This window comes from Trachypithecus francoisi, unplaced genomic scaffold (assembly GCF_009764315.1).
Source record: "Trachypithecus francoisi isolate TF-2019V2 unplaced genomic scaffold, Tfra_2.0 Lachesis_group13, whole genome shotgun sequence".
Lineage (NCBI taxonomy): Eukaryota > Metazoa > Chordata > Mammalia > Primates > Cercopithecidae > Trachypithecus > Trachypithecus francoisi.
This window is the reverse complement of record NW_022681458.1, coordinates 207278-232017: the sequence shown is the minus strand read 5'-3', so window position 1 is coordinate 232017 and position 24740 is coordinate 207278. Positions and strand designations below refer to the sequence as shown.

At 51.7% G+C, this 24740-nt stretch overlaps 1 protein-coding gene and 1 long non-coding RNA gene across 6 annotated transcripts in view; one reads left to right on the top strand and one right to left on the bottom strand.

The window, feature by feature from the left end:
• ING5 (inhibitor of growth family member 5) overlaps positions 1-17651 on the top strand; it is a 26142-nt gene extending 8491 nt beyond the window's left edge. Inside the window, exons 4-9 of one of the 4 annotated variants that reach the window (XR_004441466.1) lie at positions 2020-2131; positions 2616-2709; positions 14187-14322; positions 14458-14519; positions 15901-16111; positions 16226-17651. Coding sequence is in view for 3 of the 4 variants with exons in the window: in XM_033229456.1 (XP_033085347.1) it covers positions 2020-2131; positions 2616-2709; positions 14187-14322; positions 14458-14519; positions 15901-16060 (564 nt within the window). In the remaining variant the exon portion in view is untranslated. The other 3 variants (XM_033229456.1, XM_033229457.1, XM_033229458.1) reach the window with 3 other exon arrangements.
• LOC117094263 lies at positions 10244-24740 on the bottom strand. 2 transcript variants are annotated; one of them, XR_004441468.1, is made up of 4 exons: positions 24536-24740; positions 22643-22995; positions 21310-21315; positions 10244-10254 (listed from the first exon to the last, which is right to left on the bottom strand). It is a non-coding gene; the product is annotated as an uncharacterized LOC117094263 (long non-coding RNA). The 2 variants fall into 2 exon arrangements; XR_004441467.1 differs by lacking the exons at positions 10244-10254; positions 21310-21315 and adding an exon at positions 21513-21527 and having other exon boundaries at positions 21886-22995.

Below are 24740 nucleotides of genomic sequence, written 5' to 3'. Positions count from 1 at the left end.
AGGGCGGGGCGGGGGCCACGGCTTTCTCAGCGATGACAGTGCAGCTGGCCACGCAGACCGATGAGATGGTGAGGGCGGGTCAGGGGCCATGGGTCTTCCTCCGACCTCTACTCCTGCCTTTCATGCAACAAAACGTAAAACCTGCCCAGAAATGGGCCTAGCCTTGGCAGCCTGACGCTGCTGGAGGATGCACAGACAGGACACACTTCATGTGGGGCCGTCCTTGTGTTTTTTTTTTTTTTTCTGGGCCCTTTTTGTTTGTGTATCTGCTCGGAGGAACCATTTGGTTTTTTTTTTTGAGACAGTCTCACTTTGTCATCCAGGCTGGAGTGTAGTGGTGTAATCTCAGCTCAATGCAACCTCCGCCTCCCAGGCTCAAGTGATTCTCGTGCCTTAGCCTCCCGAGTAGCTGGGATTACGGGCATGCAGCACCACGCCCACCTCATTTTTATATTTTTAGAAGAGACGGGGTTTCACCCTGTTGGCTACGCTGGTCTCGAACTCCTGACTTCAAGTGATCCGCCCACCTCAGCCTCCCAAAGTGCTGGGATGACAGGCATGAGCCACCATGCCCAACCTCCAGGTGGCCATATTTTATTTTATTTTACTTGTTTTTTATTTTATTTTATTTTATTTTTGAGACAGTCTTGCTCTGTTGCCCAGGCTGGAGTGCAGTGGCGTGATCTCAGCTCACTGCAACCTCCACCTCCTAGGTTCAAGCAATTCTCCTGCCTCAGCCTCCCGAGTAGCTGGGATTACAGGCATTACCAACAGGCTAATTTTTGTTTTTTGTTTTTGTTTTTGTTTTTGTTTTGAGACACAGCTTCGCTCTTGTTGCCCAGGCTGGAGTGCAATGCCACTATCTCGGCTCACCACAACCTCTGCCTCCCTTGTTCAAGCGATTCTCCTGCCTCGGCCTCCTGAGTAGCTGGGATTACAGGCACGCACCACCAAGCCCGGCTAATTTTGTGTTTTTGGTAGAGAATTTTTGGTAGAGATGGGGTTGCTCTGTGTTGGTCAAGCTGATCTCGAACTCCCGACCTCAGGTGATCCTCCTGCCTCAGCCTCCCAAAGTGCTGGGATTACAGGTGTGAGCCACCATGCCTGGCCTGTATTTTTTTTTTTTTTTTTTTTTTTTTTTTGAGGCGGAGTCTCGCTCTGTCGCCCAGGCTGGAGTGCAGTGGCCGGATCTCAGCTCACTGCAAGCTCCGCCTCCCGGGTTTACGCCATTCTCCTGCCTCAGCCTCCCGAGTAGCTGGGACTACAGGCGCCCGCCACCTCGCCCGGCTAGTTTTTGTATTTTTAGTAGAGACGGGGTTTCACTGTATTAGCCAGGAGGGTCTCGATCTCCTGACCTCGTGATCCGCCCGTCTCGGCCTCCCAAAGTGCTGGGATTACAGGCTTGAGCCACCGCGCCCGGCCTGGCCTGTATTTTTAATAAGATGGGGTTTTGCCATATTGGCCAGGCTGGGCTCAAACTCCTGACCTCAAATGATCCACCCGCCTTGGCCTCACAGAGTGCTGGGGCTATGGCATGAGCCACTGCGCCTGCCCTAATTTTTGTATTTTTATTAGAGACGGGATTTTACCATGTTGGTCAGGCTGGTTTCGAACTCCTGACCTCAGGTGATCAGACCACCTCGACCTCCCAAAGTGCTGGGATTACAGGTGTGAGCTGCTGCCCCTGGCCTCCAGGTAGCCAAATTTTAAAGTAGGGTTCAGCGTCAGATATCCCAGGCCTCGTTCACCGCATTTCACAACTCTGCTTCTCATTATTGCCCACACTCCTGTCTTTTCCCTAAATGGGATTCATTCCATTGCAGTCTCAAAATATGCAGAAAAAGCACAAGACCCTTGCATGGACTTTGAAATAGTGGGCCTTGATTTAGCAGAGGTTTGTTCATTGAAGACTCAATTAAAGGGCAAGAAGGCATTTCCTAGTGGATACCTTTGTACGTTTGTGATTTCTGAGGTGTTTTGGTTTTACTTTAAAATAAGACTTTGGGTATCCTTTTGTAGGTGGATAAACACATTCGAAGGCTTGACGCAGACCTGGCGCGCTTTGAGGCAGATCTGAAGGACAAGATGGAGGGCAGTGATTTTGAAAGCTCCGGAGGGCGAGGGTTAAAAAGCAAGTCTGTTAATTTTTTTTCTTTATTACTGTTAACTATGGAGTTTTGAAGAGTTTTGTCACAGTAAATCATTAAAGTATGATCACTAGGGTAAGTATCATATTTGGGTAAACCTTGTCTTGCAAGCTGGGCACAGTGGCTCACGCTTGTAACCCCAGCACTTTGGGAGGCCAAGGCAAGAGGATTGCTTGAGGCTGGGAGTTTGAGACCAACCTGGGCAACATCATGAGACCTCATCTCAACAAAAAAGTTAAAAATTAGCCGGGTGTCGTGGTGCACACCTGTGGTCCCAGCTACTTGGGAGGCAGAGGTGGGTGGATTGCTTGAGCCTGGGATGTCAAGGCTGCGGTGAGCTATGATTGTTCCATTGCACTCCAGCCAGCCTGGGAGACAGAGCGAGACTCCTTCTTAAAAACAAAACACAAAACTTGCCTTGCTTTAGAGAATTCTATAAAAATAATTTTCATCTTGATTGTTTTTCAGAAGGCCGGGGTCAGAAAGAAAAAAGAGCGTCCCGGGGCCGAGGCAGGAGGACGTCAGAGGAAGACACACCAAAGAAAAAGAAGCATAAAGGAGGGTAAGAGGCTTCCCCTCTTTCTCCCGGAAGAACAGATACCCATAGCCAGTATCGCGGATGTAGAAACACTGACGGAAGCTGACCCTTGAGTGAAGTGCACTCCGTGTGCTGGGTGACATTCTGGTTCTTCTGGTTCTTAGGCTGTGCGCCTGTCTTCAGCCCGTCCTCACCGCAGCCTTGGAGGGGGTGCCGTTGTCAGGCATTTTCCGTGTCGCAGGGACCTGCCCAGGCGTTAGAGCTGCTGTGGTGTGGCTGGGCCTGCACCTGGAGTCTGACTCCAGTGCCTATCTTCTTAGCCACGGTGTGTGCTGCCCCGCTAGGGACAGTAGGTTGGTGAGTGTGTTGTTAACAGAGGCCAATGTAAACCACTCTTTAAGTAGCTAGATTTCTGTATATCTGTCAGTTATATAATGTGTCAGTATATAGTTTGCGTATATTCATTGTTAAATTATGTGGCCACATTTATTAAATAGACGTGTCGTTTAACTTGAAGTTCTTTGAGATACTTTATTTAAAGCATTCTCCTACTGACACCCTCCCTGCCAAAGGTATTGTGTACTCTCCAAAGAGATCATAGCATTACCTCAGAGGAGTGACATTTAGACTAAAGAGAAAATGCTGAAATGCCATAAAGCCTCTATGGAGATGATTCTGATGGGGAGTGGTCAAAGAGTGTAAGTTTTGGGCATGGTGACTTATGCCTATAATTCCAGCACTTTTGAAGGCCAAGGCGGGAGGATCACTTGAGCCCAGGAATCTGAGACCAGTCTGGGCAACAAAGGGAGACCCCCATCTCTACAAAAAATAGAAAAAATTAGGTGAGTGTGTTGGCGTGGGCTGTAGTCCCAGCTAGTAGGGGAAACTGAGCTGGGAGGATCGTGAGCCATGATTGCACCACTGCACTCCAGCCTGGTCCACAGCATGAGACTCTGTCTCAAAAAAAAAAAAAAGAAAGAGTTCTTCTTGACAAAAAAGGGATCATTTTCAGTTTTTTTTTTTTTTTTTTTTTGAGGTGGAGTCTCGCTCTGTCGCCTGGACTGGAGTGCAGTGGCCGGATCTCAGCTCACTGCAAGCTCCGCCTTCCGGGTTTACGCCATTCTCCTGCCTCAGCCTCCCGAGGAGCTGGGACTACAGGCGCCCGCCACCTCGCCCGGCTAGTTTTTGTATTTTTTTTTAGTAGAGACGGGGTTTCACCGTGTTAGCCAGGATGGTCTCGATCTCCTGACCTCGTGATCCGCCCGTCTCGGCCTCCCAAAGTGCTGGGATTACAGGCTTGAGCCACCGTGCCCGGCCAGTTTTTTTTTTTTTGAGACAGGGTTTCACTCTTGATGCCCAGGCTGGAGCGCAATGGTACAATTCTCCTGCCTCACCCTCCTGGATAGCTGGGACTACAAGCGTGCACTACCATGCCCAGCTAATTTTTTGTATTTTTAGTAGAAATGGGGTTTCACCATGTTAGCCAGGCTGGTTTCGAACTCCTGACCTCAGGTGATCCACCCGCCTCAGCCTCCCAAAGTGCTGGGATTACAGGCATGAGCCATTGCACCCGGCCCAATTTTCAGGGGTTTTTTTTGTTTTTTTTTTTTGAGATGGAGTCTCACTGTCACTCAGGCTGGAGTGCAGTGGCACAATCTTGGTTCACTGCAACCTCTGCCTCCCAGGTTCAAGCAGTTCTCCTGCCTGAGCCTCCTGAGTAGCTGGGACTACAGGTGCATGCCACCACATCCAGCTAATTTTTTGTATTTTTAGTAGAGATGAGGGTTCACCTTGTTAGCCAGGATGGTCTTGATCTCCTGACCTCGTGATCCACCTGCTTTGTCCTCCCAAAGTGTTGGGATTACAGGTGTGAGCCACTGTGCCCTACCCCAATTTTCAGTTTTGAAATCTAGTGCTTAGCTTTTTGGCCAGGCGCAGTGGCTCACGCCTGTAATTGCAGCACTTTGGGCGGCCAAGGCGGGTTAATCACCTGAGGTCAGGAGTTCAGGACCAGCCTGAGCAACACCGTGAAACCCCGTCTCTACCAAAATGCAAAATACTTAGCTGGGTGTGGTGGCATCTGCCTGTAATCCCAGCTACTCGGGAGGGTGATGCAGGGAGATTACTTGAACCTGGGAGGTGGAGGTTGCAGTGAGTCAAGATAGCACCACTGTACCCCAGCCTGGGCGACAGAGCGAAACTCCATCTCAAAAAAAAAAAAAATCCCTATATTGTAAAGTAGTGCACAGATACAGAAAACTGCACAGAACAAACATGGTTTAATTAATTTCCGTAAAGTGAAGGTCTTTGTAACTAGCACCTAGTCAGTGATTAGCTGCAGCTGGAAGGCCTTCCATATGCCCTGTTAAAATCATAAACTCCTTCTGCCCCCAAATAAACATGATGCAGATTTCTAGTGTTTATTTCCTTGTTTCTTTAATAGTTTTATAGTGCATTCCTAGACACTATACATTATAGTTTAGTACCGTTTGTCTAACTTTTTAAATTAACTTTATTAAGGAATAATTTACATACAATGAAATGTTATTCTAAATGTACAGTTTGATGCTGCATTCAGTTCCTTTAAAGTTATGGAAGTATTCAGGCTTTCTATTTCTTCTTGGGTCAGTTTTGGACAAAATCTGTGTCTTTCAAGAAATTTGTTTCATGTAAGTTGTCAGATTTTGTTGACATCAGGTTGTTAATAATTTTGCATTATTATGGTTCTGATGTAGTGTCTGTGTCGATGGCCCCTCTTTCAGTCCTGCTATTGGTAATTTATGTTTCTCTCATTTTGTCTTGATCCTTTTTTTTTTTTGAGACAGGGTCTCGCTCTGTTACCCAGGCTGGAGTGCAGTGGCGTGCACATGGCTCACTGCAGCCTCCACCTCCGCATCCCTGGGCTCAAGTGATTCTCCCACCTCAGCCTCCCGAGTAGCTGGGACCATAGGCACCTGCCGCTATGCCTGGCTAATGTTTTCTAGAGAAAAGTTTTCATCATGTTGCCCAGGCTGGTCTCAAACATCTGGGCTCAAGCAGTCCGCCTGCCTCCACCTCTCAGTGTGTTGAGATTACAGGTGTGAGCCACTGTGTCTGGCCGTCTTGATCTTTTTAGAGAACTAGCTTTTAGTTACATTATTTTTATCGTTTTCTCTATTTTTCTGTTTACTATTGCATTTGTTTCTACTCTCTATTTCCATTTTTCTACTCAGGTTTACTTTGCCTGTACTATTCTAGCTTTTTAAGGTGGAAGTAGCTTGGATAATTGATTTTTATATCTTCCTTGTTCTAATTACTGTTTTTGTTGCACTCCACAAATTTTGACATATTATGATTTTGACATAATTTTGATATTGTTTTTAATTTTTATTTTGTTTACCTATTTAAAATTTTAAAATTTTTTCTTGTTTTTTGAGATGAGGTCTCACTCTGTCACCCAGGCTGGAGTGCAGTGGCATGATCTTGGCTCACTGCAGCCTCCACCTCCTGGGCTCAAGATATCCTCCCACTTCGGCCTCCCACGTAGCTGGGACCACAAGTGCATGCCACCATGCCTGGCTAATTTTTTATATTTTTGGTAGAGATGGAGTTTCACCATGTTGCCCAGGATGTTCTCAGAGTAGCTCAAGTGATCCACCCACGTTGGCCTCCCAAAGTCCTGGAATATAATTTTTGTGTGTGTGTGTGAGACAGAGCCTTGCTCTGTTGCCCAGGCTGGAGTGCAGTGGTGCAGTCTTGGCTTACTGCAACCTCTGCCTCCCGGGTTCAAGCGATTCTCTTGCCTCAGCCTCCTGAGTAGCTGGGATTAGAGGCATGTACCACCATGCCTGGCTAAATTTGCTTTTGTTTTTTTAGTAGAGATGGAGTTTTCCCATGTTGGCCAGGCTGGTCTTGAACTCCTGACCTCAAGTGATCCACCTGCCTTGGCCTCCCAACATACTGGGATTACAGGCATGAGCCACCACACCTGGCCTAGAAATTTTTTTTTTTTTTTTTGAAACGGAGTCTCGCTGTGTCTCCCAGACTGCAATGCAGTGGTGCCATCTCAGCTCACTGCAAGCTCCGCCTCCCGGGTTCACGCCATTCTCCTGCCTCAGCCTACCGAGTAGCTGGGACTACAGGCGCCGCCACCACGCCTGGCTAATTTTTTGTATTTTTAGTAGAGATGGGGTTTCACTGTGTTAGCCAGGAGGGTCTCGATCTCCTGACCTCGTGATCCACCCGCCTCGGCCTCCCAAAGTGCTGGGCTTACAGGTGTGAGCCACCACGCCCAGCTGCATTTTTTTTTCATGCTATTTCTTTGCCTTATAACTTATGTAGAAGTATGTATCTCAATTTCCAAATAATTTGGGATTTTTCAGATACCTTTCTAATTTTAATTTTTAGTTGAGTTCTGTTGTAGTCAAAGAACATTATATAATTGAAATCCTTTGAAGGCCAGCTAATTTTTGTATTTTTAGTAGAGACAGGATTTCACCATGCTGGACAGGCTGGTCTCGAACTCCTGACCTCAAATGATCTGCCTACCTTGGCCTCCCCTGCCTGTAAAGTGCTGGGATTACAGGCGTGAGCCACCGCACCCAGCCTTCATTGCAATATTTGGTCTGTTCATATTTAACATAATTAATGATATGGTAAAATAGATTCACCATCTTGCTATTAGTTTTCTGTTTGTTCCTTCTGTTCCTTTCCTGTCTTCTTTTAGACTAATCAAGTATTTTTTTAGCATTCCGTTTTTTTCCCACTCTTGTCTTATTAGCCATACTTCTTTGTCTTTGTTTTTTTTTTTGAGACGGAGTTTCGCACTGTTGCCCAGGCTGGAGTGCAATTCGCAATGGCGTGATCTCGGCTCACTACAACCTCCACTTCTCAGGTTCAAGTGATTCTCATGCCTCAGCCTCCCCAGTAGCTGGGATTATAGGTGTGTGCCAGCACGCCCAGCTAATTTTTTTGTATTTTTAGTAGGGACGGGTTTTCACCATTTTGGCCAGGCTGGTTTTGAACTCCTGACCTCAAGTGATCACCTACCTCGGCCTCCCAAAGTGCTAGGTTTACAGGTGTGAGCCACCGTGCCTGGCCCCTGTATTTTAAGGATTGTTCTAATATGTGCACTCAGTTTCCTTAAGTTACCACAGTGAACTTCGATATGATACTATTTGATGTTTAATGTGAGGCTCCACACAAGTCTTCTTCAGTTTCCTGCCTCCTGTTTTTGTGCTGTTGTCCTTCATTTTACTTCTGCATATGATCTAAGCTTCACAATACATGTTATTGCCTTAGATGCAAACCACTGATTATGTTAAACACATTTAAAAAGATATGTGGAATGTAAACATGTTGAACTCACCGAAGTAGAGAGTAGAATGGTGGTCAGATGCTAGGGTGGTCAGGGGGGATGTTAGATACAGAATTTCATTGAGATAGGAGGAATAAGTTCAAAATATCTGTTGTATAACATGGTGACTATAGTTAGTAACAATATAGTCTCAAAAAAATGTGTAGATTTTAAATGTTCTCACCACGAAAGTCACTTCATATATAGTTACCCCATATAGTTGCCATTTCTGGTAACCTTCATTTCTTTCTTTTTTTTTTTTTTGAGACAGAGTCTTGCTCTGTGGCCCAGGCTGGAGTGCGGTGGTGCGATCTCAGCTCATTGCAGCCTCTGCCTCCCAGGTTCAAGTGATTCTCGTGCCTCAGCCTCCTGAGTAGCTGGGATTACAGGCATGCGCCACTACACCTGGTTAATTTTTGTATTTTTAGTAGAGACGGGGTTTCGCCATGTTGGCCAGGCTGATGTCAAACTCCTGGCCTCCAGTGATCCTCTCGCCTCAGCCTCCCAAAGTAGTGGGATTACAGGCATGAGCCACCGAGCTTGGCCCAACTTTTATTTCTTAATATTTATTTTCTTTCTTTAAAAATTTCTTTTCCATGCATATTCTGCTTATGTATATTTCTTTATGTGGATGCAAATTTCTGTCTGTTGTCATTTCTCCTCTACTGAAGAACTTTAACATTTTTTACGGTACATGTATGCTGATGGTGATGAATTCTCTAAGTTTTTGTTTCTCTGAAAATGCTTTTCTTTTGCTGCATATAGAATTTTAGGTTGACCTTTTTTTCTTTTATCATTAAAGGTGTTCTCTCATTTTCTTCTGTCTTTCATTGATTCTGATGATAAATTAGTGATAATAATTATTTTTGGTGATTTCTTTATTTTTTTTTGCTTCTAAGATTTCTCATCGTCACTGGCTCTTAACAGTTTGGTTATGATGTGTCTTGGTGTGATTTTTTGTGTATATTTTGCGTGGAACTTGTGCGTCTTTGAACTGTTGGTTTATACTTTGCATCAAATTTGGAAAATGTTCAGCCAGTTCTGCAAATATTTTTGTGCTCTCCTTTCTCCTCTTCCTGCGATCCAGTTCCCCGTGTGTTCCTTAGTTTAGATTTTCTCATAGTTCAGTGAGGCTCTGCTTACTTTCTGTAAGCTTTTTTCTTTCTGTACTTCAGTTTGATTTGTTTCTATTACTTTATCTATTTATTTATTTATGAGACAGGTTCTGGCTCTGTCGCCCAGGCTGGAGTGCAATGGCACAATCTCGGCTCATCGCAGCCTCCGCCTCCCGGGTTCAAGCCATTCTCCCGCCTCAGCCTTCCAAGTAGCTGGGATAACAGGTGAGCGTCACCACACCCGGCTAATTTTTATATTTGTAGTGTAGACGGGGTTTCAGCATGTTGGCCAGGCTGGTTTCAAACTCCTGGCCTCAAGGGATCCACCCAGCTTGGCCTCCCACCTTCCCTTTCCTCCTTTCTTTCTCTCTTTCTTTCTTTCCTTCTTTCTTTTCTTTCTTTTTTTTTGTTTTTTGAAGGTCTTGCTTGGTCGCCCAGGCTGGAGTGCACTGGTACAATCTTGGCTCACTGCAAGCTCTGCCTCCCGAGTTCAAGCGATTCTCATGCCTCAGCCTCCCAAGTAGCTGGGATTACAGGCACGTGCCACCATGACTGGCTAATTTTGTATTTTTAGTATAGATAGGGTTTCACCATGTTATGCAGGCTGGTCTTGAACTCCTGGCCTCAGGTGATCTGCCCGTCTTGGCCTCCCGATGTGCTGGGATTACAGGTGTGAGCCACTGCGCCCGGCCCTAAGTTAGTTTTAGTCTCCTTTAATACAGTTTTCATTTAAGAGATTGTAGGGCTGGGCGCTTTGGCTCATGCCTGTAATCTCAGCACTTTGGGAGGCTGAGGTGGGAAGGTCACTTGCGTAGCCGGGACTACAGGCATGTGCCACCATTCCTTGGTAACCAGCTTTTAAAAAAACAATCAGTCCTATTTCCCGGCTGGGTGTACGTGTCTTATAATTTGTTATTAGTTGTCCGAACTTAGGTATAAAGGAAGCGTGGAGAGGGAAATTTCTGTTCGGGATCCCCAGGATGTGTTTGCTCTGTTTTAGTCCAGGCTGATAGGCCTGGGGGCCTGGGGTGGGGCAGGGTCTCAGCTTCAGGTCCACCCAGGCCCCTCGAGGACCCTGAGCTCTTGACTGAGTGCCCCAGGGAGCCTGCGGATCGCCCTCTGCGGAAGACTCTGCCCTATAGGTTCATCTGCACTTTAGTGGGTTTAGATTTCCTCTCTCGCCTCCTGCCCCAGCGGCTTCTGCAGTTGGTAGAAGTACAGGGTAGGAGACTGGCGGTGCCCGAGCACACCCCTTCCTCGAGAACTCCAAGGCTGCGGGGATTTTCCCTCTGCTTTTAGTGGCTCTGTGCAGCCTCTGGACTCTGTAAATGGTGGGGACGCGGCTGTCATGTGTGGCTGTGTGGGCTCAGCGTGGCCCAGTGGCCAGCCCAGCCCTCACTCAGCGCATGAGGCAGGTGGACACCCACCCCAACACCCCCCCGCCCCGGCTGCAGGTCATCTAGCGCTTGTTCTCCACAGCTCCCACACATCTTTGAGAATGTGGTTTTTGTGACTTGCTGGGTTTTGTGTTTTCTAACTCAGTGAGAACAGCGTTCTGAGTCTTCCTGCTCCTTCCTGCTTGGAACCTGAAGGCCCTGTCCCGACCGTGCCTTTTCTATGTGAAAGCGGAACTCCTCCTGGTCTCTTCCTCACCCAGCACTGTTTCTCAAGGGCATGCTAGGCATGAGGAATGCAGGCACCAGGGGTCCTCATGGTGGTGAAGGAGACCCCAGCTCCCTTTCTCAAGGGCATGCTAGGCATGAGGAATGCAGGTACCGGGGTCCTCGTGGTGGTGAAGGAGACCCCAGCTCCCTGTTGGGGTTGAGGCTTCCTCCCTGAGGGCTCTGCCCTGCTTCAGAGACCTCAGGAACAGCCAGCACCTCTGCAAACACAGGAAGATCCACCGTGGCCTCATGGCTTTTCCTGTCCTGACAGTGCGCTGGCCAACCCTGTTTAGTAGCAATCGGAGCCTGGGAGCTCAGCGCTGCCTGCCGGGCAGGTTGCAGCAGTGACAGATGAGAGGGGTGATCACTGATGGCGACAGTTGCAGGGCTCCTGCGGCTCTGGGCTGGATCTAGCTTGTGTGCGAATCTCTTTCTTCTCCATGCCCCCGAGTGGCAGTGCTGCTCCTGTCCCGTTGCAAGACGTCGAGACGGGCTGGCAAGGCGAGCTCTGAAGCTGGGCTCTAACACCCAAGGCGCCAAGCAGGCCCCTTCCAGAGGGACAGGAAGATGGTACAGGTGGGCAGACAGGGTGTCCTGAGGACCAATCGGTTGAACCCAAAGCCTGGGCCCGCCAGGGCAGGAGTGTGCACTCATGTGCCTCCAAGGGCATCATCCTGGGTGTGCGCAGGAGCCTGCCTGCCCCTGGGCTCTGGAGCTCTGTGGCGCTCTGTGGCGCTCTGTGGCGCGCGTCCCTGACCCATCAGCACAGTGGGTTTTCACACCCCTCTTGGTCACGCTGTGGTGCCAGGCTGCTCGGCTTCAAGGCAGGTCCTGTTCCCTGCTGGGGACCCAGGAGCATGTGCCATCCTGTCCCTGTGGCCTGCCCTCTTCGTGCCCAGGGCCCGTCCTGGAATGCAGTGTTCCTAGACCGCACAGATGTTCCGTGTCTCGTCTGAGATCCTGTGACCTGAGGCTGCCCCCTGCGCTGTTCCTGCCCTGTGGCCTTGCTCTGGAGTGTGGACGAAGGGCAGTGTCACCTGTAGCACCTGGAATCCCGGAGCTTGGACAGGCAGCCAGTCCCCTGCTAGGAGCTACGTGGAGTGCTGGGAAGCCATTGGGGCCGGGCATGGAGGGGCTCACTGGCACCATCTGGCGAGGGGTGCCCGCCACACCCTGGGGAATTAGCACAGAGGGTGCCTCTTGTGGCCGTGGTGCTGAAGGGAGTCAGAGGGCAGCCGCTGACCGCTGGGGCCAACCCAGCCTGTGCAAGGGACAGGACTCCCCATGGCCTCCTGGTTGCCTCCCTCAGGGCTGGTGGTAGCACTCCCTGGCCACGTGCCATGGCGCTCCCTCAGGGAGACTGGAGAGGCCCGTGAGGCCTCCACGCCGGCCTCAGCTTCTGGGGTGCCCTTGCTGGGTGGTCCCCTCACGCCCCCGGCCTTCTCCCACTACCGTTAAATCTGGCCAGTGCCCTCGAACCCGGTGATGCCGAGACATAGGTCAAGATGTCGGTTCCGGCTTTGTGGACAGAATTGGACTTGGCGCAGAAGAGGAGGGCGTCACAGAGAGCATTTCGGGGACCGCTGGCAGCAGAGGGTGCTGCCCTGCTCTCCACGGGTGAGAGCTGACGCGAGGAGACTGCAGGAGCCCCTTGGAGGTGAAGCCACAGGTGTCAGCCCGGAATCGGCAGGTGGCTGAGACGTAGACCCTTGTGTGCCGCTGTCAGAGGAGAGTCCTGAAGACTACTTGAGACTTGCTTGAAAGCAGTGTCGGCAGCACCTGGACCTGGACTTGTGACACTGATGGATTTCAGCTCTAAAGAGAAACTCTTGTCTAGTCCCAGACAGAAAGAGCAGGAGAGCAGATTACCCGCAAAGGACAGACTTAGATGGGCACCCCTGTGCCAGAGGGCAGCGGGGAGGCTGGGTGCATGCTGAGCCCAAGTGTGTGTGTGTGTGCGTGTACAGGCAATTGCAAAGGCGTAGAAGAGCTTTAGACAGGTGTCTAAGGAAAAGCTGAGTGTTGATTCCCTCTGGGACCCAGACTTCTCCTCCTTGGCTCTCCCTGATCGCAACTGTTTTTCTCACGGCCACGTTCCTCCTGCTAACCTACCGTGTTTATGTAGCAACTAGATATTCTTGGGTTGGAGGGTGGGATAGGGAAGATACTTTTTCTTTCTGTACTAACGGGAATACACTGTCTATACTACCTGCAGCTTGTAAGTTTATTTGAAAAATACTGAAATATAAAAGCATAAATTTCCCCCTAAGTGCATCCCTTTCAAACGGGAAAGTCTCCACCTGAGGTCTGTGGTCCTGGTGGGGCGGCCATGGTGCTGCAGGTGGCAGGCTTGGAGGGAGGCATGGGCAGGGTGGAATACCCGCCAGGCTGCTGTGTAGAAACCCACGTGGGAGCTGGTGGGGATGGAGGAGTGACAAGGATGGCGTGTGGTCAGAAGGGGCCCTGTGCCAGGTGGACAGCTGGATGGGTGGTGGGCGGTCCAAGGAGTGTGTGGGGAGCTGCTGGTTTAGTGAGATTGGGCCAGAGGTGCCTGAGTAGGTGCGTGGAGGGCCCGGGTGCAGGATGCACGGCTGTTCTCGTGGGAGGAGGTCATGGTTATGGGAGAGCTGTTGACAGTGCAGGCCGTTCTGACACCTGTCAATCTGGGGTGGGAGGCTGCCAAGCTTCTCTCAAGTGTCAGCCATCTGCTGGTGGAGGTGACATGTGCTTGTCTCCAAGGGGCCGGGGTCTTTGGGGGGATGGCCGAGAAGTGGGGTGAGTCCAGAGATCCCCGGGGGAGTCCCATCTGGGAGGAGGGACCGAGACGAGAGTGGACTCGTCCCCAGAGTGGGACCAGAGCCCTGGTGCTGCGCTTCACGACCTCTTGGGTGCCGTCCGTGCCCCTGTGTCCCCGCCTGGGTCCGAAGGTGGGTGTGATGTCTCCACCCCTCTGCTGCCAGCTACTACTGTTTCTGGATTTTTGTGGGTAACAGTGTTCTTTCTAGCATCAGCTGATAATCTTTTCATATCCTTAATGATTTTCTTGCTGCGCCTTCTGAGAACATTGCATGTTCAGAGGGGTTATTGAGGTTTTGAAAATGTGTGCTCCAGGAAGAAAACGTCCACAAGGTGTGTATTCAGTTAGTGCATGACTGCAGTGGCCGGCCCTGGAGTCGCATTCGTTTCTGAAGGACAGTAGGAAAAATGGAAGCAAGCTTATTCATTATGTGTCACTCAGAGCACGGTACAGATTACCCCCTTGGAATGATCATCGTCACAGTTTTGGGGTGGGGGGGCCTTAAGTCGGAGGCAGAAGGGCCCGTGGGGTCTGCGCCACCTCACTTCCCGCCATGGCCTTCAGCGGTTCCTGTGCCTTGTCCCCTGCAGGTCTGAGTTCACTGACACCATCCTGTCCGTGCACCCCTCCGACGTGCTGGACATGCCGGTAGACCCAAACGAACCCACGTACTGCCTGTGCCACCAGGTCTCCTACGGGGAGATGATCGGCTGTGACAATCCAGACGTGAGTGTTGCCTGCGGGATTCGCACCATGGGGCACGGTCTTGTGTGGGGCAGGGCTGGCGGGTGTTGGCATTTCCTGTGTTTTGCGTACAGAACATGAGGCGTGTTGACTGCGGTTTCTTCCTTTACTTTGCAGTGTCCAATTGAGTGGTTTCACTTTGCCTGCGTGGACCTTACCACGAAACCCAAAGGAAAATGGTGAGTGTGGGGATGCTCGCTCCGTGTTCTCCCAGCCTGCTGGGTGTCGGGCTGCTGGCCTCCCTGGGAGAAGGTGTTCGATGGCAGGATCTTGCCAGGCTTGGTGGGGCGCGGTAGCCACGTAGGCATGCCCCGCGGTGGCCTCAAGGCGTGTGGCTGGCTGCTGTGGGTGTGGCTTTTCCCTCCTTTGCTGCTGTGCCTGTCCGAGCCGGCAGAGGGATGTCGTCACCCCGGGACAGCGGTTACCAAGTTACATAATATTCACGTTCACGGCCCCTCCTGAAGGACAACCTTCCGGACTCTGCGGGAGGTAGGGATTGTCTTAAATCAGAATGAGAGGTTCTTGTCCCCTAGGGAAATCTGGGAAAGATAGCACGAGAGGTGAGTCCTGAAGCCAGGACGTGGATCTGGGGCCCGTGGCTCTGTCTGGTGGAGAAGAGTGCAGGTGCCAGGAGCAGTTTATCTTCCTCACCCTTGCATCCCCTTGGCAATGGCAACTTTCTGCATTGTTGTTCCTCAGATTTCATTTAAATAAAAACTTATAGTCTGGGCAACATCGGGAGACCCCATCTCTACAAAAAATACAAAAATTAGCTGGGCGTGGTGGTGCGTGCCTGTGTCCCAACTACCTGGGAGGCAGAGGCACGAAGGTGGCTTGAGTCTGGAAGTCCAAGGCTTCAGTGAGCTGAGATTGCGCCACTGCACTCCAGCCTGGGCGAGAGAGCAAGACCCTGTCTCAAATAAATAAATAAAAAGACAAAAACCTGGCTTTGCCTGTGCTGAAAATCTAAAAACGGATATATGTTCTGAAAATGAAATCGGAGTGTGCTCTTCTGTGTGGCACTCAGAGGCCATCGTGGCAGCGCGTTTGAAACTCCGGCACACTCGCCCGAGTTGGTGAGAGCCAGTTATCCTTGGTGTTCGGTGTGAGGACACAGAGGGAAAGGATGCTGTGTCTCGGAGGCTGGCCAAGCTCACGGCGTCATGTGGCATCGACACAGGCTGTCCTGTCACGGGGACACATGGCACTGCAGTGCCCCACGCCGTGCGGCTGGGGGACAGTGCACCAAGGGTTTGGAGAAGGGGCATGGAGGCTGTTAGGGCGGAGGGCCCTGGGCAGGCTTGGCCTTGGCCAGGCGGGGGTTGACGGTTGCCTTCACATGCAAGTTGGCTGCCTCCTGCGTGGGAAATCTATGGAATGTCCTCTGTGGCCAGCAGCTGCCTCTGTTCAGGAGCCCCCGGTGTGTGCAGCTCCAGAACTTGCTCAGAGTCACCAGGGAGCACTTTTGAGATGGCAGTTTCCAGGGCCAGTGCAGGGTGCCTGGCTGGGTTTCTGTGGGCCTGAGGGGCTGCCATGCTCATGCGTGCTTGGTACCTGCAGCCCCCAGACTCCAGACAGAGGGCACCAGCGACCCTGCCATCGGCCGGGGAAGGAGGACCCGCCTGTTAAGGAGGAACGCCTGGGTGTCAAATCGCTTTTGCTCATTGACGTGTATCTGTCACCTTCAGAACGGATGTCCTGCATAGAGCCGCGCACATAGGCCCGTTTTCCCTGCGGGAAGGCCGCAGCCCCACTGTGTGTGCCTCTCTTGGTGCTGTCCCCCCAGCCTCCAGCAGCCCTGGGAGACATGGGGAGGCGGGGCCTGGGGACGCTGCGCCCTGGTGGAAATGGCGACCAGGGCCTCACTGTGCCTTTCTTGTCACAGGTTCTGTCCACGGTGTGTCCAGGAAAAGAGGAAGAAGAAGTAGGAGGAGCTGTGTGCCCGGATCCGAGGAGCAAGTTAATCTCTTCCTTCATTCGTGTTGCAATATTTCCCTTCGTTTTAAAACTACCTTGTTCGGTTGATACTTAGTAACTCCGTGGCCGGTTGAAATTCTGGATGTTTCCTAGAACAAGAACCCATCAAACCCTGTTCGCACAGAAGGGCGACCTTGCAGGGACTCGCCGCGTTGACGTTAGCGTGGCTTTTACAGGACTCCCCGCGCATCAGCAGGGAGCCCCAGCGGACATGGCGGGTGCTCGTGCGCCGGGGCTGCCCGGCCAGACGTGCGGGCTGCGGGGACATGGTAACCTGGCCCATGGCCGCCGCTTGGCAGCGCGCGGTGCCACCCGCGCGTAGCTTTCCTGTGTTTTTCTAGGACTGTTTGGTGCAGCCCAGGCTCCCTGCGCCCCAACACCGCTGGAGCACGCCTGCCACTGTGCCGCGCGAGTGGGGCCGGTGCCTCCTCCCACTCAGCGCCGCGCCGCATCCGGCCGCCGTGCACTCCTACTTGGGCGCCTCTGACGGCCCAGGAGGGCTGGGGGCCCTTCCCCGGAGGAAGTGGCCTCCGCTTCACTGTGCGCTGCCTTTTTAGCTTGGACTTCAGTCCTCCCTCGGGGGAGTCACCTCTGGAGTAAACGGCTCTTCATTAGCTTGGAGTAGCTGTGGGTCCTGTGACCAGCACCCACCAGACCCTGGAACAGAGCTGGGCTGATGTTCTGTTTCTCGGGGAATTGGTGATGTTTTTACTGTGAAGATGAAATTATCCTAATAGCATGAAGATCATGGGTCTACGTGTGTCTGTGAAGTGAGTCCCGTCCGCCAGGAGCTGATGAACCACGAATGCCTCTGCTTGTGCATTCCCAGGCCCGCAGCTCCCGTCCAAGGGGACTCTGATGTGAATTTGTTGTGAATTTATTGTGCCACAATAGCAGTTCTGGAATGAAGCTAGGAAACTGGAGTGTGCTTTTTGTTTAATCAGCATTCACCAAGCTGAGCTGGAGCCGTCTTTTCGGTGGTAGTTGGGGAAAGCTGTGCAGATTTGCTCTGCTGTGATGCGTTGGTGACAGTGCCTAGCCTGCGGTTCCCGACAGCATCAGCATCGCAGGCCCTCGGAAATCCTCTCCTGTGCCTTTAGAGGAAGGAGAGGATTCCTGAGGAGTGCAGGGGGGCCTGTTTCTGTCCTCACACCACAGAAAGGAACCTGGGAAAACTGAGACATGAGGTTCCCAGTCTAAGCCTGGTTTTCTTCATGGTGGGGGCCATTTGGAATGACAGCCTCACTTCCTCCTGATGGCTACATCTATATCTTTTCCTCCTGTTTTTAATGTTTCACTAGGGAGAGGAAATAAAGCAGAAAGGAACGTGTGAAGCTCTGTGTCTCAGACGGGGCCCTCCCCACAAGAAGCTGGTAGTCAGTGAGTGAGAACAAGAGAACAAGAACATCCTGAACAGCCCTGGTTGGGATGGTGTCCACACTCTTGTTCTGCAGTTCTTGAACCACATGGATGTCTCTGGGCCGCCTGTCCTTTCCGGGAGCCGGCCGAGGGTGTGGGGCAGTGGGTGGGAGTGGATCCTCTGGGCGCAGGTGCCCGGCGGGTGCAGGCGGGCAGTGGGCCACTGCTGCTGCTCGTCCCTGCCAGTGTCTGGACCTGAAGGGGCTCCCTCCAAGCGATGCCTTCCTGTGGCTCAGAAGGGAAAGCGTCAGAGAGGGCAGGCTACACTGTTCCACACCCTTAGCCATGGCTGTGAAAATGGGTGGGTTTTGTTGGGTTTTTTCCTTTTTGAAACAGAGTCTTGCTCTGTCGCTCAGGCTGGAGTGCAGTGGTGCAATCTCGGCTCACTGCAAGCTCCACCTTCTGGGCTCAAGTGATCCACCTCAGTCTCCTGAGTAGCCGGGATTACAGGCACGCACCATCAGACCCAGCTAAGTTTTGTATTTTTGTTGGACGGGGTTTCACCATGTTGGCCAGGCTGGTCTCAAACTCCTAGGGTCAAATGATCTGCCTGCGTCGGCCTCCCAAAGTGCTGGGATTATAGGTGTGAGCTGCTGCACTCAGGTAGGAGATGGGTTTTCATGTAATGACTTAACTTTTTGTTAACAGGTTTTGTGTGTGTGTGTGTTTTGTTTTTTGTTTTTTTGTTTTTGAGACGGAGTTTTGCTCTTGTCACCCAGGCTGGAATGCAATGGCACCATCTTGGCTCACTGCAACCTCTGCCTCCTGGGTTCAAGTGATTCTCTCACCTTAGCCTTCCGAGTAGCTGGGACTACAGGTGCCCACCACCGCGCCTGGCTAATTTTTGTATTTTCAGTAGAAACGGGGTTTCACCATGTGTGGCCAGGCAGGACTCAAACTCCTGACCTGAAGTGATCCACCCACCTTGGCTTCCCAAATTTGGTGCTGGGATGACAGGCATGAGGCACCGCACCTGGCCAACACAGATGTTTAATGATCATGGAGAATACATTGTGGAAAATTTTCTTCTCTCTTTTACCTTATTATGAGATGGAGTCTCCCTCTGTCACCCAGGCTGGAGTGCAGTGGCGCGATCTTGGCTCACTGCAAGCTCCGCTTCCCGGGTTCACGCCATTCTCCTGCCTCAGCTTCCTGAGTAGCTGGGACTACAGGTGCCCACCACCACGCCCAGCTAATTTTTTTGTATTTTTTTAGTAGAGACGGGGTTTCACCATGTTAGCCAGGATGGTCTCGATCTCCTGATCTCATGATCCACCCGGCTCAGCCTCCCAAAGTGCTGGGATTACAGGCGTGAGCCACCGCGCCTGGCCCTCTTTTACCATTTTTGTGAAGAGGGATAGGTAAGTGCAGGGAGTTTGTGCTGAAACAGTGCCTGGCAATTTTTCAGAAATGAGTTTGATATTTCGCTCCACCTTTGAGCTGTCTGGAAGGAGCTGGGGTTGTTGATGCTTTTGGCTACGTGGCTTCCTGAGGTCTCGCTGCTTTCTGGGGAAATATGACTGGCTTCCACATGGGAAGCTTCTGTCTAACACGTGATGATGTGGTCCTGCCTGCCACTATGCACCGTCCCAGGTATTGAATTTTGACCTTTTCTTTTCAAGTTTCTGTGCTTATGTGTTTTTAATGTTTACTTTTGCCACTTACGATAATATCACCAAAATAATATGCAGAGTGTTTGGAAGAAACACAGAAAACATGAGCAGAATGAGACAATTCCTTGGGCTGTAGTTTGGACCCAACTGAATCCTGAGTACTCTGTGGCTGATGCTGTCCTACCTGCGGGAGAGACACACTCAGGAGTGGCTGTTTGGCCAGAAAAGAAGGTCATGGCCCCTGGCCTGACCCCAGCCCTGCAGGGACACAGGAGCCACACCATTTGCAGCATCCACACCTTGCTCCAGAAGGCCTGGCCGCCTTCTCCCGGGGGTGATTCAGGGATTTAGTCTTGGACCAGACCCCCCTCCACAGCTGCCCAGCTCCAGACCCATCTCCTGGATTGAGGGTGTCTGGGCTGGACCCAGTGGGTCATTCTGGCAGCTTCATCTGAGCCGAACGTGTGGGTCCTCTGTGGCTGTGCGATTGATCTCTGTGGGAAGGAGCGTTCTGCCCATTTTCCTTGTTTTCAGTGCTGCGGTATCAGACAGTGATCTGAGGAAATCCTGTAGGGGAAGGCAGGCTGCTTTGAAAACAGGAGCTGGTGAAACTGAGCCCTCTGCATCTGTGAATGTGCCCCAGGTGCTGCTGCTGGGGACATGGATGCCGAGCGGAGGCCTGCATGGCCTCCTGAGCAGCAGCTGACCACCTGTCTCATGTTGGGCGGGACCCCTGGGCGGACGGACATGAGACCACTGTTGGCCAGGGACACCGAGCGGAGGCCTACGTGGCCTCCTGAGCAGCAGCTGACCGCCTGTCTCACTGTTGGCCAGGGCTTTGTGGTGTGGGTGTTTTCCAGTCTGCCTGGAGCAGCGAGAAGCAGCTGTGCAGACCGGTAGCTGTGGGAGGGTTTGCCGGGACAGATGGGGACACCGGCCAGCTTGTCTTCTGTCCAGCAGCCCCACCGTACTTGGCCTCCTGTCCTGTCATTGGGAGCCCTGGCTGGGGCTACTTTGAGCAATGACGCTGGCCCAGAGCAGCTTCCCACATGACCACAGAGCCGCGGGTCTGCCCTGTCCTAGGTTAGGTCTTCATGGTTTGGAATAAAACTATGAGAGATGTTTATTATGGGCATTGAAGACTTAGGTTTTCCTAAATTTTCAGTGACCAGTGATTGGCCTTCAATACGTGTGCTGAGAGGAATTTTAAGCCAGGGGAAGTGTAAGAAAATGTTCCCATTCAGGAGAGATTGTACTGGAGTTTCTTTCTTCCTCTGTATTTTGTGGTGTTCACCTTTAACCACATTTCATGCAAAAAGATGCTGCAGCTTTAACATGAATGTTACATTTTTATTTTCAAGGAATTATTATCTATGTTCCCTTTGTAAAGGAAATATTGTAAATCTTTTTATTAGATAATGTAAAGATGTATATCAGTATTTTTGGATCATGTTATAGATTAAGGATATATTGTTTAATAAATAAAGTATTTTTTGGAACAAACAGTTGAAAGTGCATCTGTATTAGCCCGTTTTCACGCTGCTGATAAAGACATACCCAAGACTGGGTAATTTATAAAGAAAAAGAGGGTTCTTTGAAAAAAATTTCTCTTTTCTTTTTCTTTTTCTTTGAGACGGAGTCTTGCTCTGTTGCCCAGGCTGGAGTGCAGTGGCCGGATCTCAGCTCACTGCAAGCTCCGCCTCCCAGGTTCACGCCATTCTCCTGCCTCAGCCTCCCGAGTAGCTGGGACTACAGGCGCCTGCCACCGCGCCCGGCTAGTTTTTTGTATTTTTTAGTAGAGACGGGGTTTCACCATGTTAGCCAGGATGGTCTCGATCTCCTGACCTCGTGATCCGCCCGTCTCGGCCTCCCAAAGTGTTCTTTTTCTTTTTTTGAGACAGAGTCTTCTTGCTCTGTCACCCAGGCTGAAGTGCAATGGTACTGCGTGATCTCGGCTCACTGTAACCTCCGCCTCCCAGGTTCAAGCGATTCCCCTGCCTCAGCCTCCTGAGGAGCTAGGATTACAGACGCATGCCACCACGCCCTGCTAATTTTTGTATTTTTAGTAGAGATAGGGTTTGGCCATGTTGGCCAGGCTGGTCTTGAACTCCTGACCTCAGGTGATCCACTTGCCTCAGCCTTCCAATGTGTTGGGATTACAGGCGTGAGCCACTGCGCCTGACAGAAAAAGAGGTCTAATGGACCCTCAGTTCCACATGGCTGGGGAGGTCTCACAATCATGGCAGGAGGCAAAAGGCACATCTTACATGGCGGCAGACAAGAGAGAATGAGAGCCGAGTGAAAGGGGTTTCCCCTTATAAAACCATCAGATCTCGTGGGACTTATTCACTACCACGAGAAAGGTATGGGGGAACCACCCCCATGATTCAGCATCATTCTGGGAAACGGGTATAAAATGTCAGTGTTGTGCCCAGAGACAAGTGTGTGAAGTTGAATTTTGAAGGGGTATGCAGTGATTGGAGAGTGGTTTGCGGAGCTTGCTGGCTGGGGGTCTGCGGAGGACCCTGTGCCTTACCTTGGGTGGTTGCTCAGGAAGCTCAGTGGCCAGTGCTGGGGCTCAAGTTCACTTCCAAGGAAGATGTGTGAGAATGCTGCAGTTGCTCTCTCAGGGAGTACTGTGCTTGCTCTGGAAGGGCAAGACTTGCTGTGTTGTACTTGCCCTTTGGAAGCTGCTGGAGTCAGCTTGGGCTCTCTATTAGTCCATTCTTGCATTGCTAGAAAGAACGACCTGAGACTGTGTAATTTATAAAGAAATGAGGTTTAACTGACTCACAGTTCTGCAGGCTGTACAGGAAGCATGGCGGGGAGGCCTCAGGAAACTTACATCATGGCAGAAGGCGGAGGGGAAGCAAGCACATTTTACCACGGCGGACCAGGAGAGAAAGGGAGCGAAGGGGAAAGGTGCCACGCTTTTAAACAAGCAGGTCTCCTGAGAGCTCACTCCTTTTCACAAGAACAGCAAGAGGGAAATCTGCCCCCATGAACCAGTCACCTCCCACCAGGCCCCTCCCCCAACACTGGGGATTACAATTCAACATAAGATTTGGGCGGGGACACAAATCCAAACCATATCAGGTTGTTATCACAATATCACAGACTGGGGGGCTTAACAAAAATATCTCTTATTTCTGGAGATTGGTAGTCCGAAATGAAGGTGCTGGTGCTGTCTGGTGCCTGTCCAGGACTCTTCCCTTGGGTTGCCAACACTGCCTTCTCACGTGTGCCGACATGACTGACTGGGAGAGGGAGCTCTCTGCTGTCTCTTATTTTACAGACTTTAGCCTTAATTACTTCTTCAGAAGTCCCATCTCCAAATGTGGCCATATTGGGGGTTACAGCTTCCGCATACGAATTCTGGGGGACACAAACCTAATAGGAGCTGATGGGTCTCAAAACGTTGCCTCGAGCAGTGCATCAACAGAACCTGGGAAGAGCTTGGTCGTCTCGAGGTACAGTCGGCCCCTCACCCACCATCTAGGTGAAACCAATCCGCAGACCAGAGTCCTCGCTGGAAGAGAAGGCTGATGCTGGGGGAAGGGCCCCACAACACTGAAACCAGCATATGCCATGTTTTCCTCCAAGCATTCTCCGAGGGTACATGTGGGCTTTGCCAGGGGTCTGTGCCCTGGGAAAAAGAAAAATCAGTTGTTATTATTTTTTTAGACAGAGTTTTTTTTTGTTTTGAGACAGTCTCACTCTGTAGCCAGGCTGGAGTGCAATGGTGTGACCTCAGCTCACTGCAACCTCTGTTTCCCAGGTTCAAGCCATTCTCTTGCCTCAGTCTCCTGAGTAGCTGGGATTACAGGCGCCCACCACCACACCCGGCTAATTTTGGTATTGTTGGTAGAGACAGGGTTTCACCATTTTGGCTAGGTTGGTCTCAAACTCTCGACCTCAGGTGATCCACCTGCCTCAGCCTCCCAAAGTGCTGGGATTACAGGCGTGAGCCACCGTGCCTGGCCAGAAAAAATCAGTTATTTTAGGGGATGGTATGGGTGGTAATCTTTATGGGTTCTGAATCATTCCTAATCCCAGGGGTCCAAGATGCCACTGGCCTGCTAGTCAGAGGGAGGGCATGTGGAGGTCAGGTGGTAAGGGGGTCCACAGACCTCATCTGTGGTCGTCTTTCCAGTTCCTGAATGTGTAATTCAAACAGTCACACTTGACAAGGGGCAGACTTCCACACTGACCTGCAGAGGAAGGGCCAGCCAGGTAGGAAGGGCCAGGTGGACGTCACCTTTCCAGGGTTGTAGTCCAAAGGCAAAATGCATTGCTGAAGAGTCCTGCATGGGTGACTCACCTGGGAAGGTGAGTGGCCCTTGGGGATGTGGTTAAGGAGGACAGGAATGACTCCATTCAACTGCTGCTCCAGAGCCTCATCACCAGGACAAATCCAGCTCGCTGGTTTTCTGTGTGACTACCAGGACCCATCTGCTGTCATGGGCGTAGCCTCCGCCTCCTGCACAGCTCCACAGTCTGGCCTCTGGACCAAGTGCGGGCTCCTGCTTTCTGCCCTCATCTGCTCAGAGATCTGCATCGTCTGCACCCTCTGGTTCTATGGAATTGGGTGAGCTGAAGTAACAAGTACTTTGGGAGGCCGAGGCGGGTGGATGGCTTGAGTCCAGGAGTTCGAGACCAGCCTGGGCAGCACATGAGACCCCCATCTCTACAAAAATACAACAACAAAAAATTAGCCGGGCGTGGTGGCACACGCCCGTAGTCCCAGCTACTTGGGTGGCCGAGGTGGGAGGATCGTTTGAGCTGGGGAGGCAGAGGTTGCAGTGAGCTGAGATCACCCTCGGAACTCCAGCCTGGGCAACAGAGCTAGACCCTGTCTCAAAACCCCACAGAACAAGTGCTGGCGATGCCTCAGGAAGGGGAGCCCAGGCCGGGAGGCTCCTCGGGACAGCAGGTACTGCGTCAGGAGGGCAGGAGCTCCCCAGGTGTGCCAAGGGTTTGAGGGCACGGAGGGCTGAACAGGCAGAAGCGGACACGGAGGCAAGAAAACACCTGCAGGAGGCAGCTGCCCCCTAAGCTAAGGCTGGGGGCCCAGGAGGGGTGGTTCGTGCAGAAGCTGGGGGAGGCCGCTGGCGAAAGGGGCGCCCCCTGGGCACGGCCTCGGAGGAACGGGCCGGCCCCCAGGTCCCTCAGCCGAGCCCCCGTACCGGGCCTCGTTCTGGAGAATGCTCCGGCTGCTGCTTGGGCGTCTTGGGCTGCGCTCAGCTTAGTCCCTTCCCTACCTGAAGGTAGGCGCCCGACAGCCTGGGCGCCGGAGGCCCTCAGGGAACGCAGGACGAGGGCGTGGCGATTGACCCTCCGAAGCCAGTCGAGGCGGGGCTTGCACGGCGGGGCGGGGCCTGGAGGGCGGGA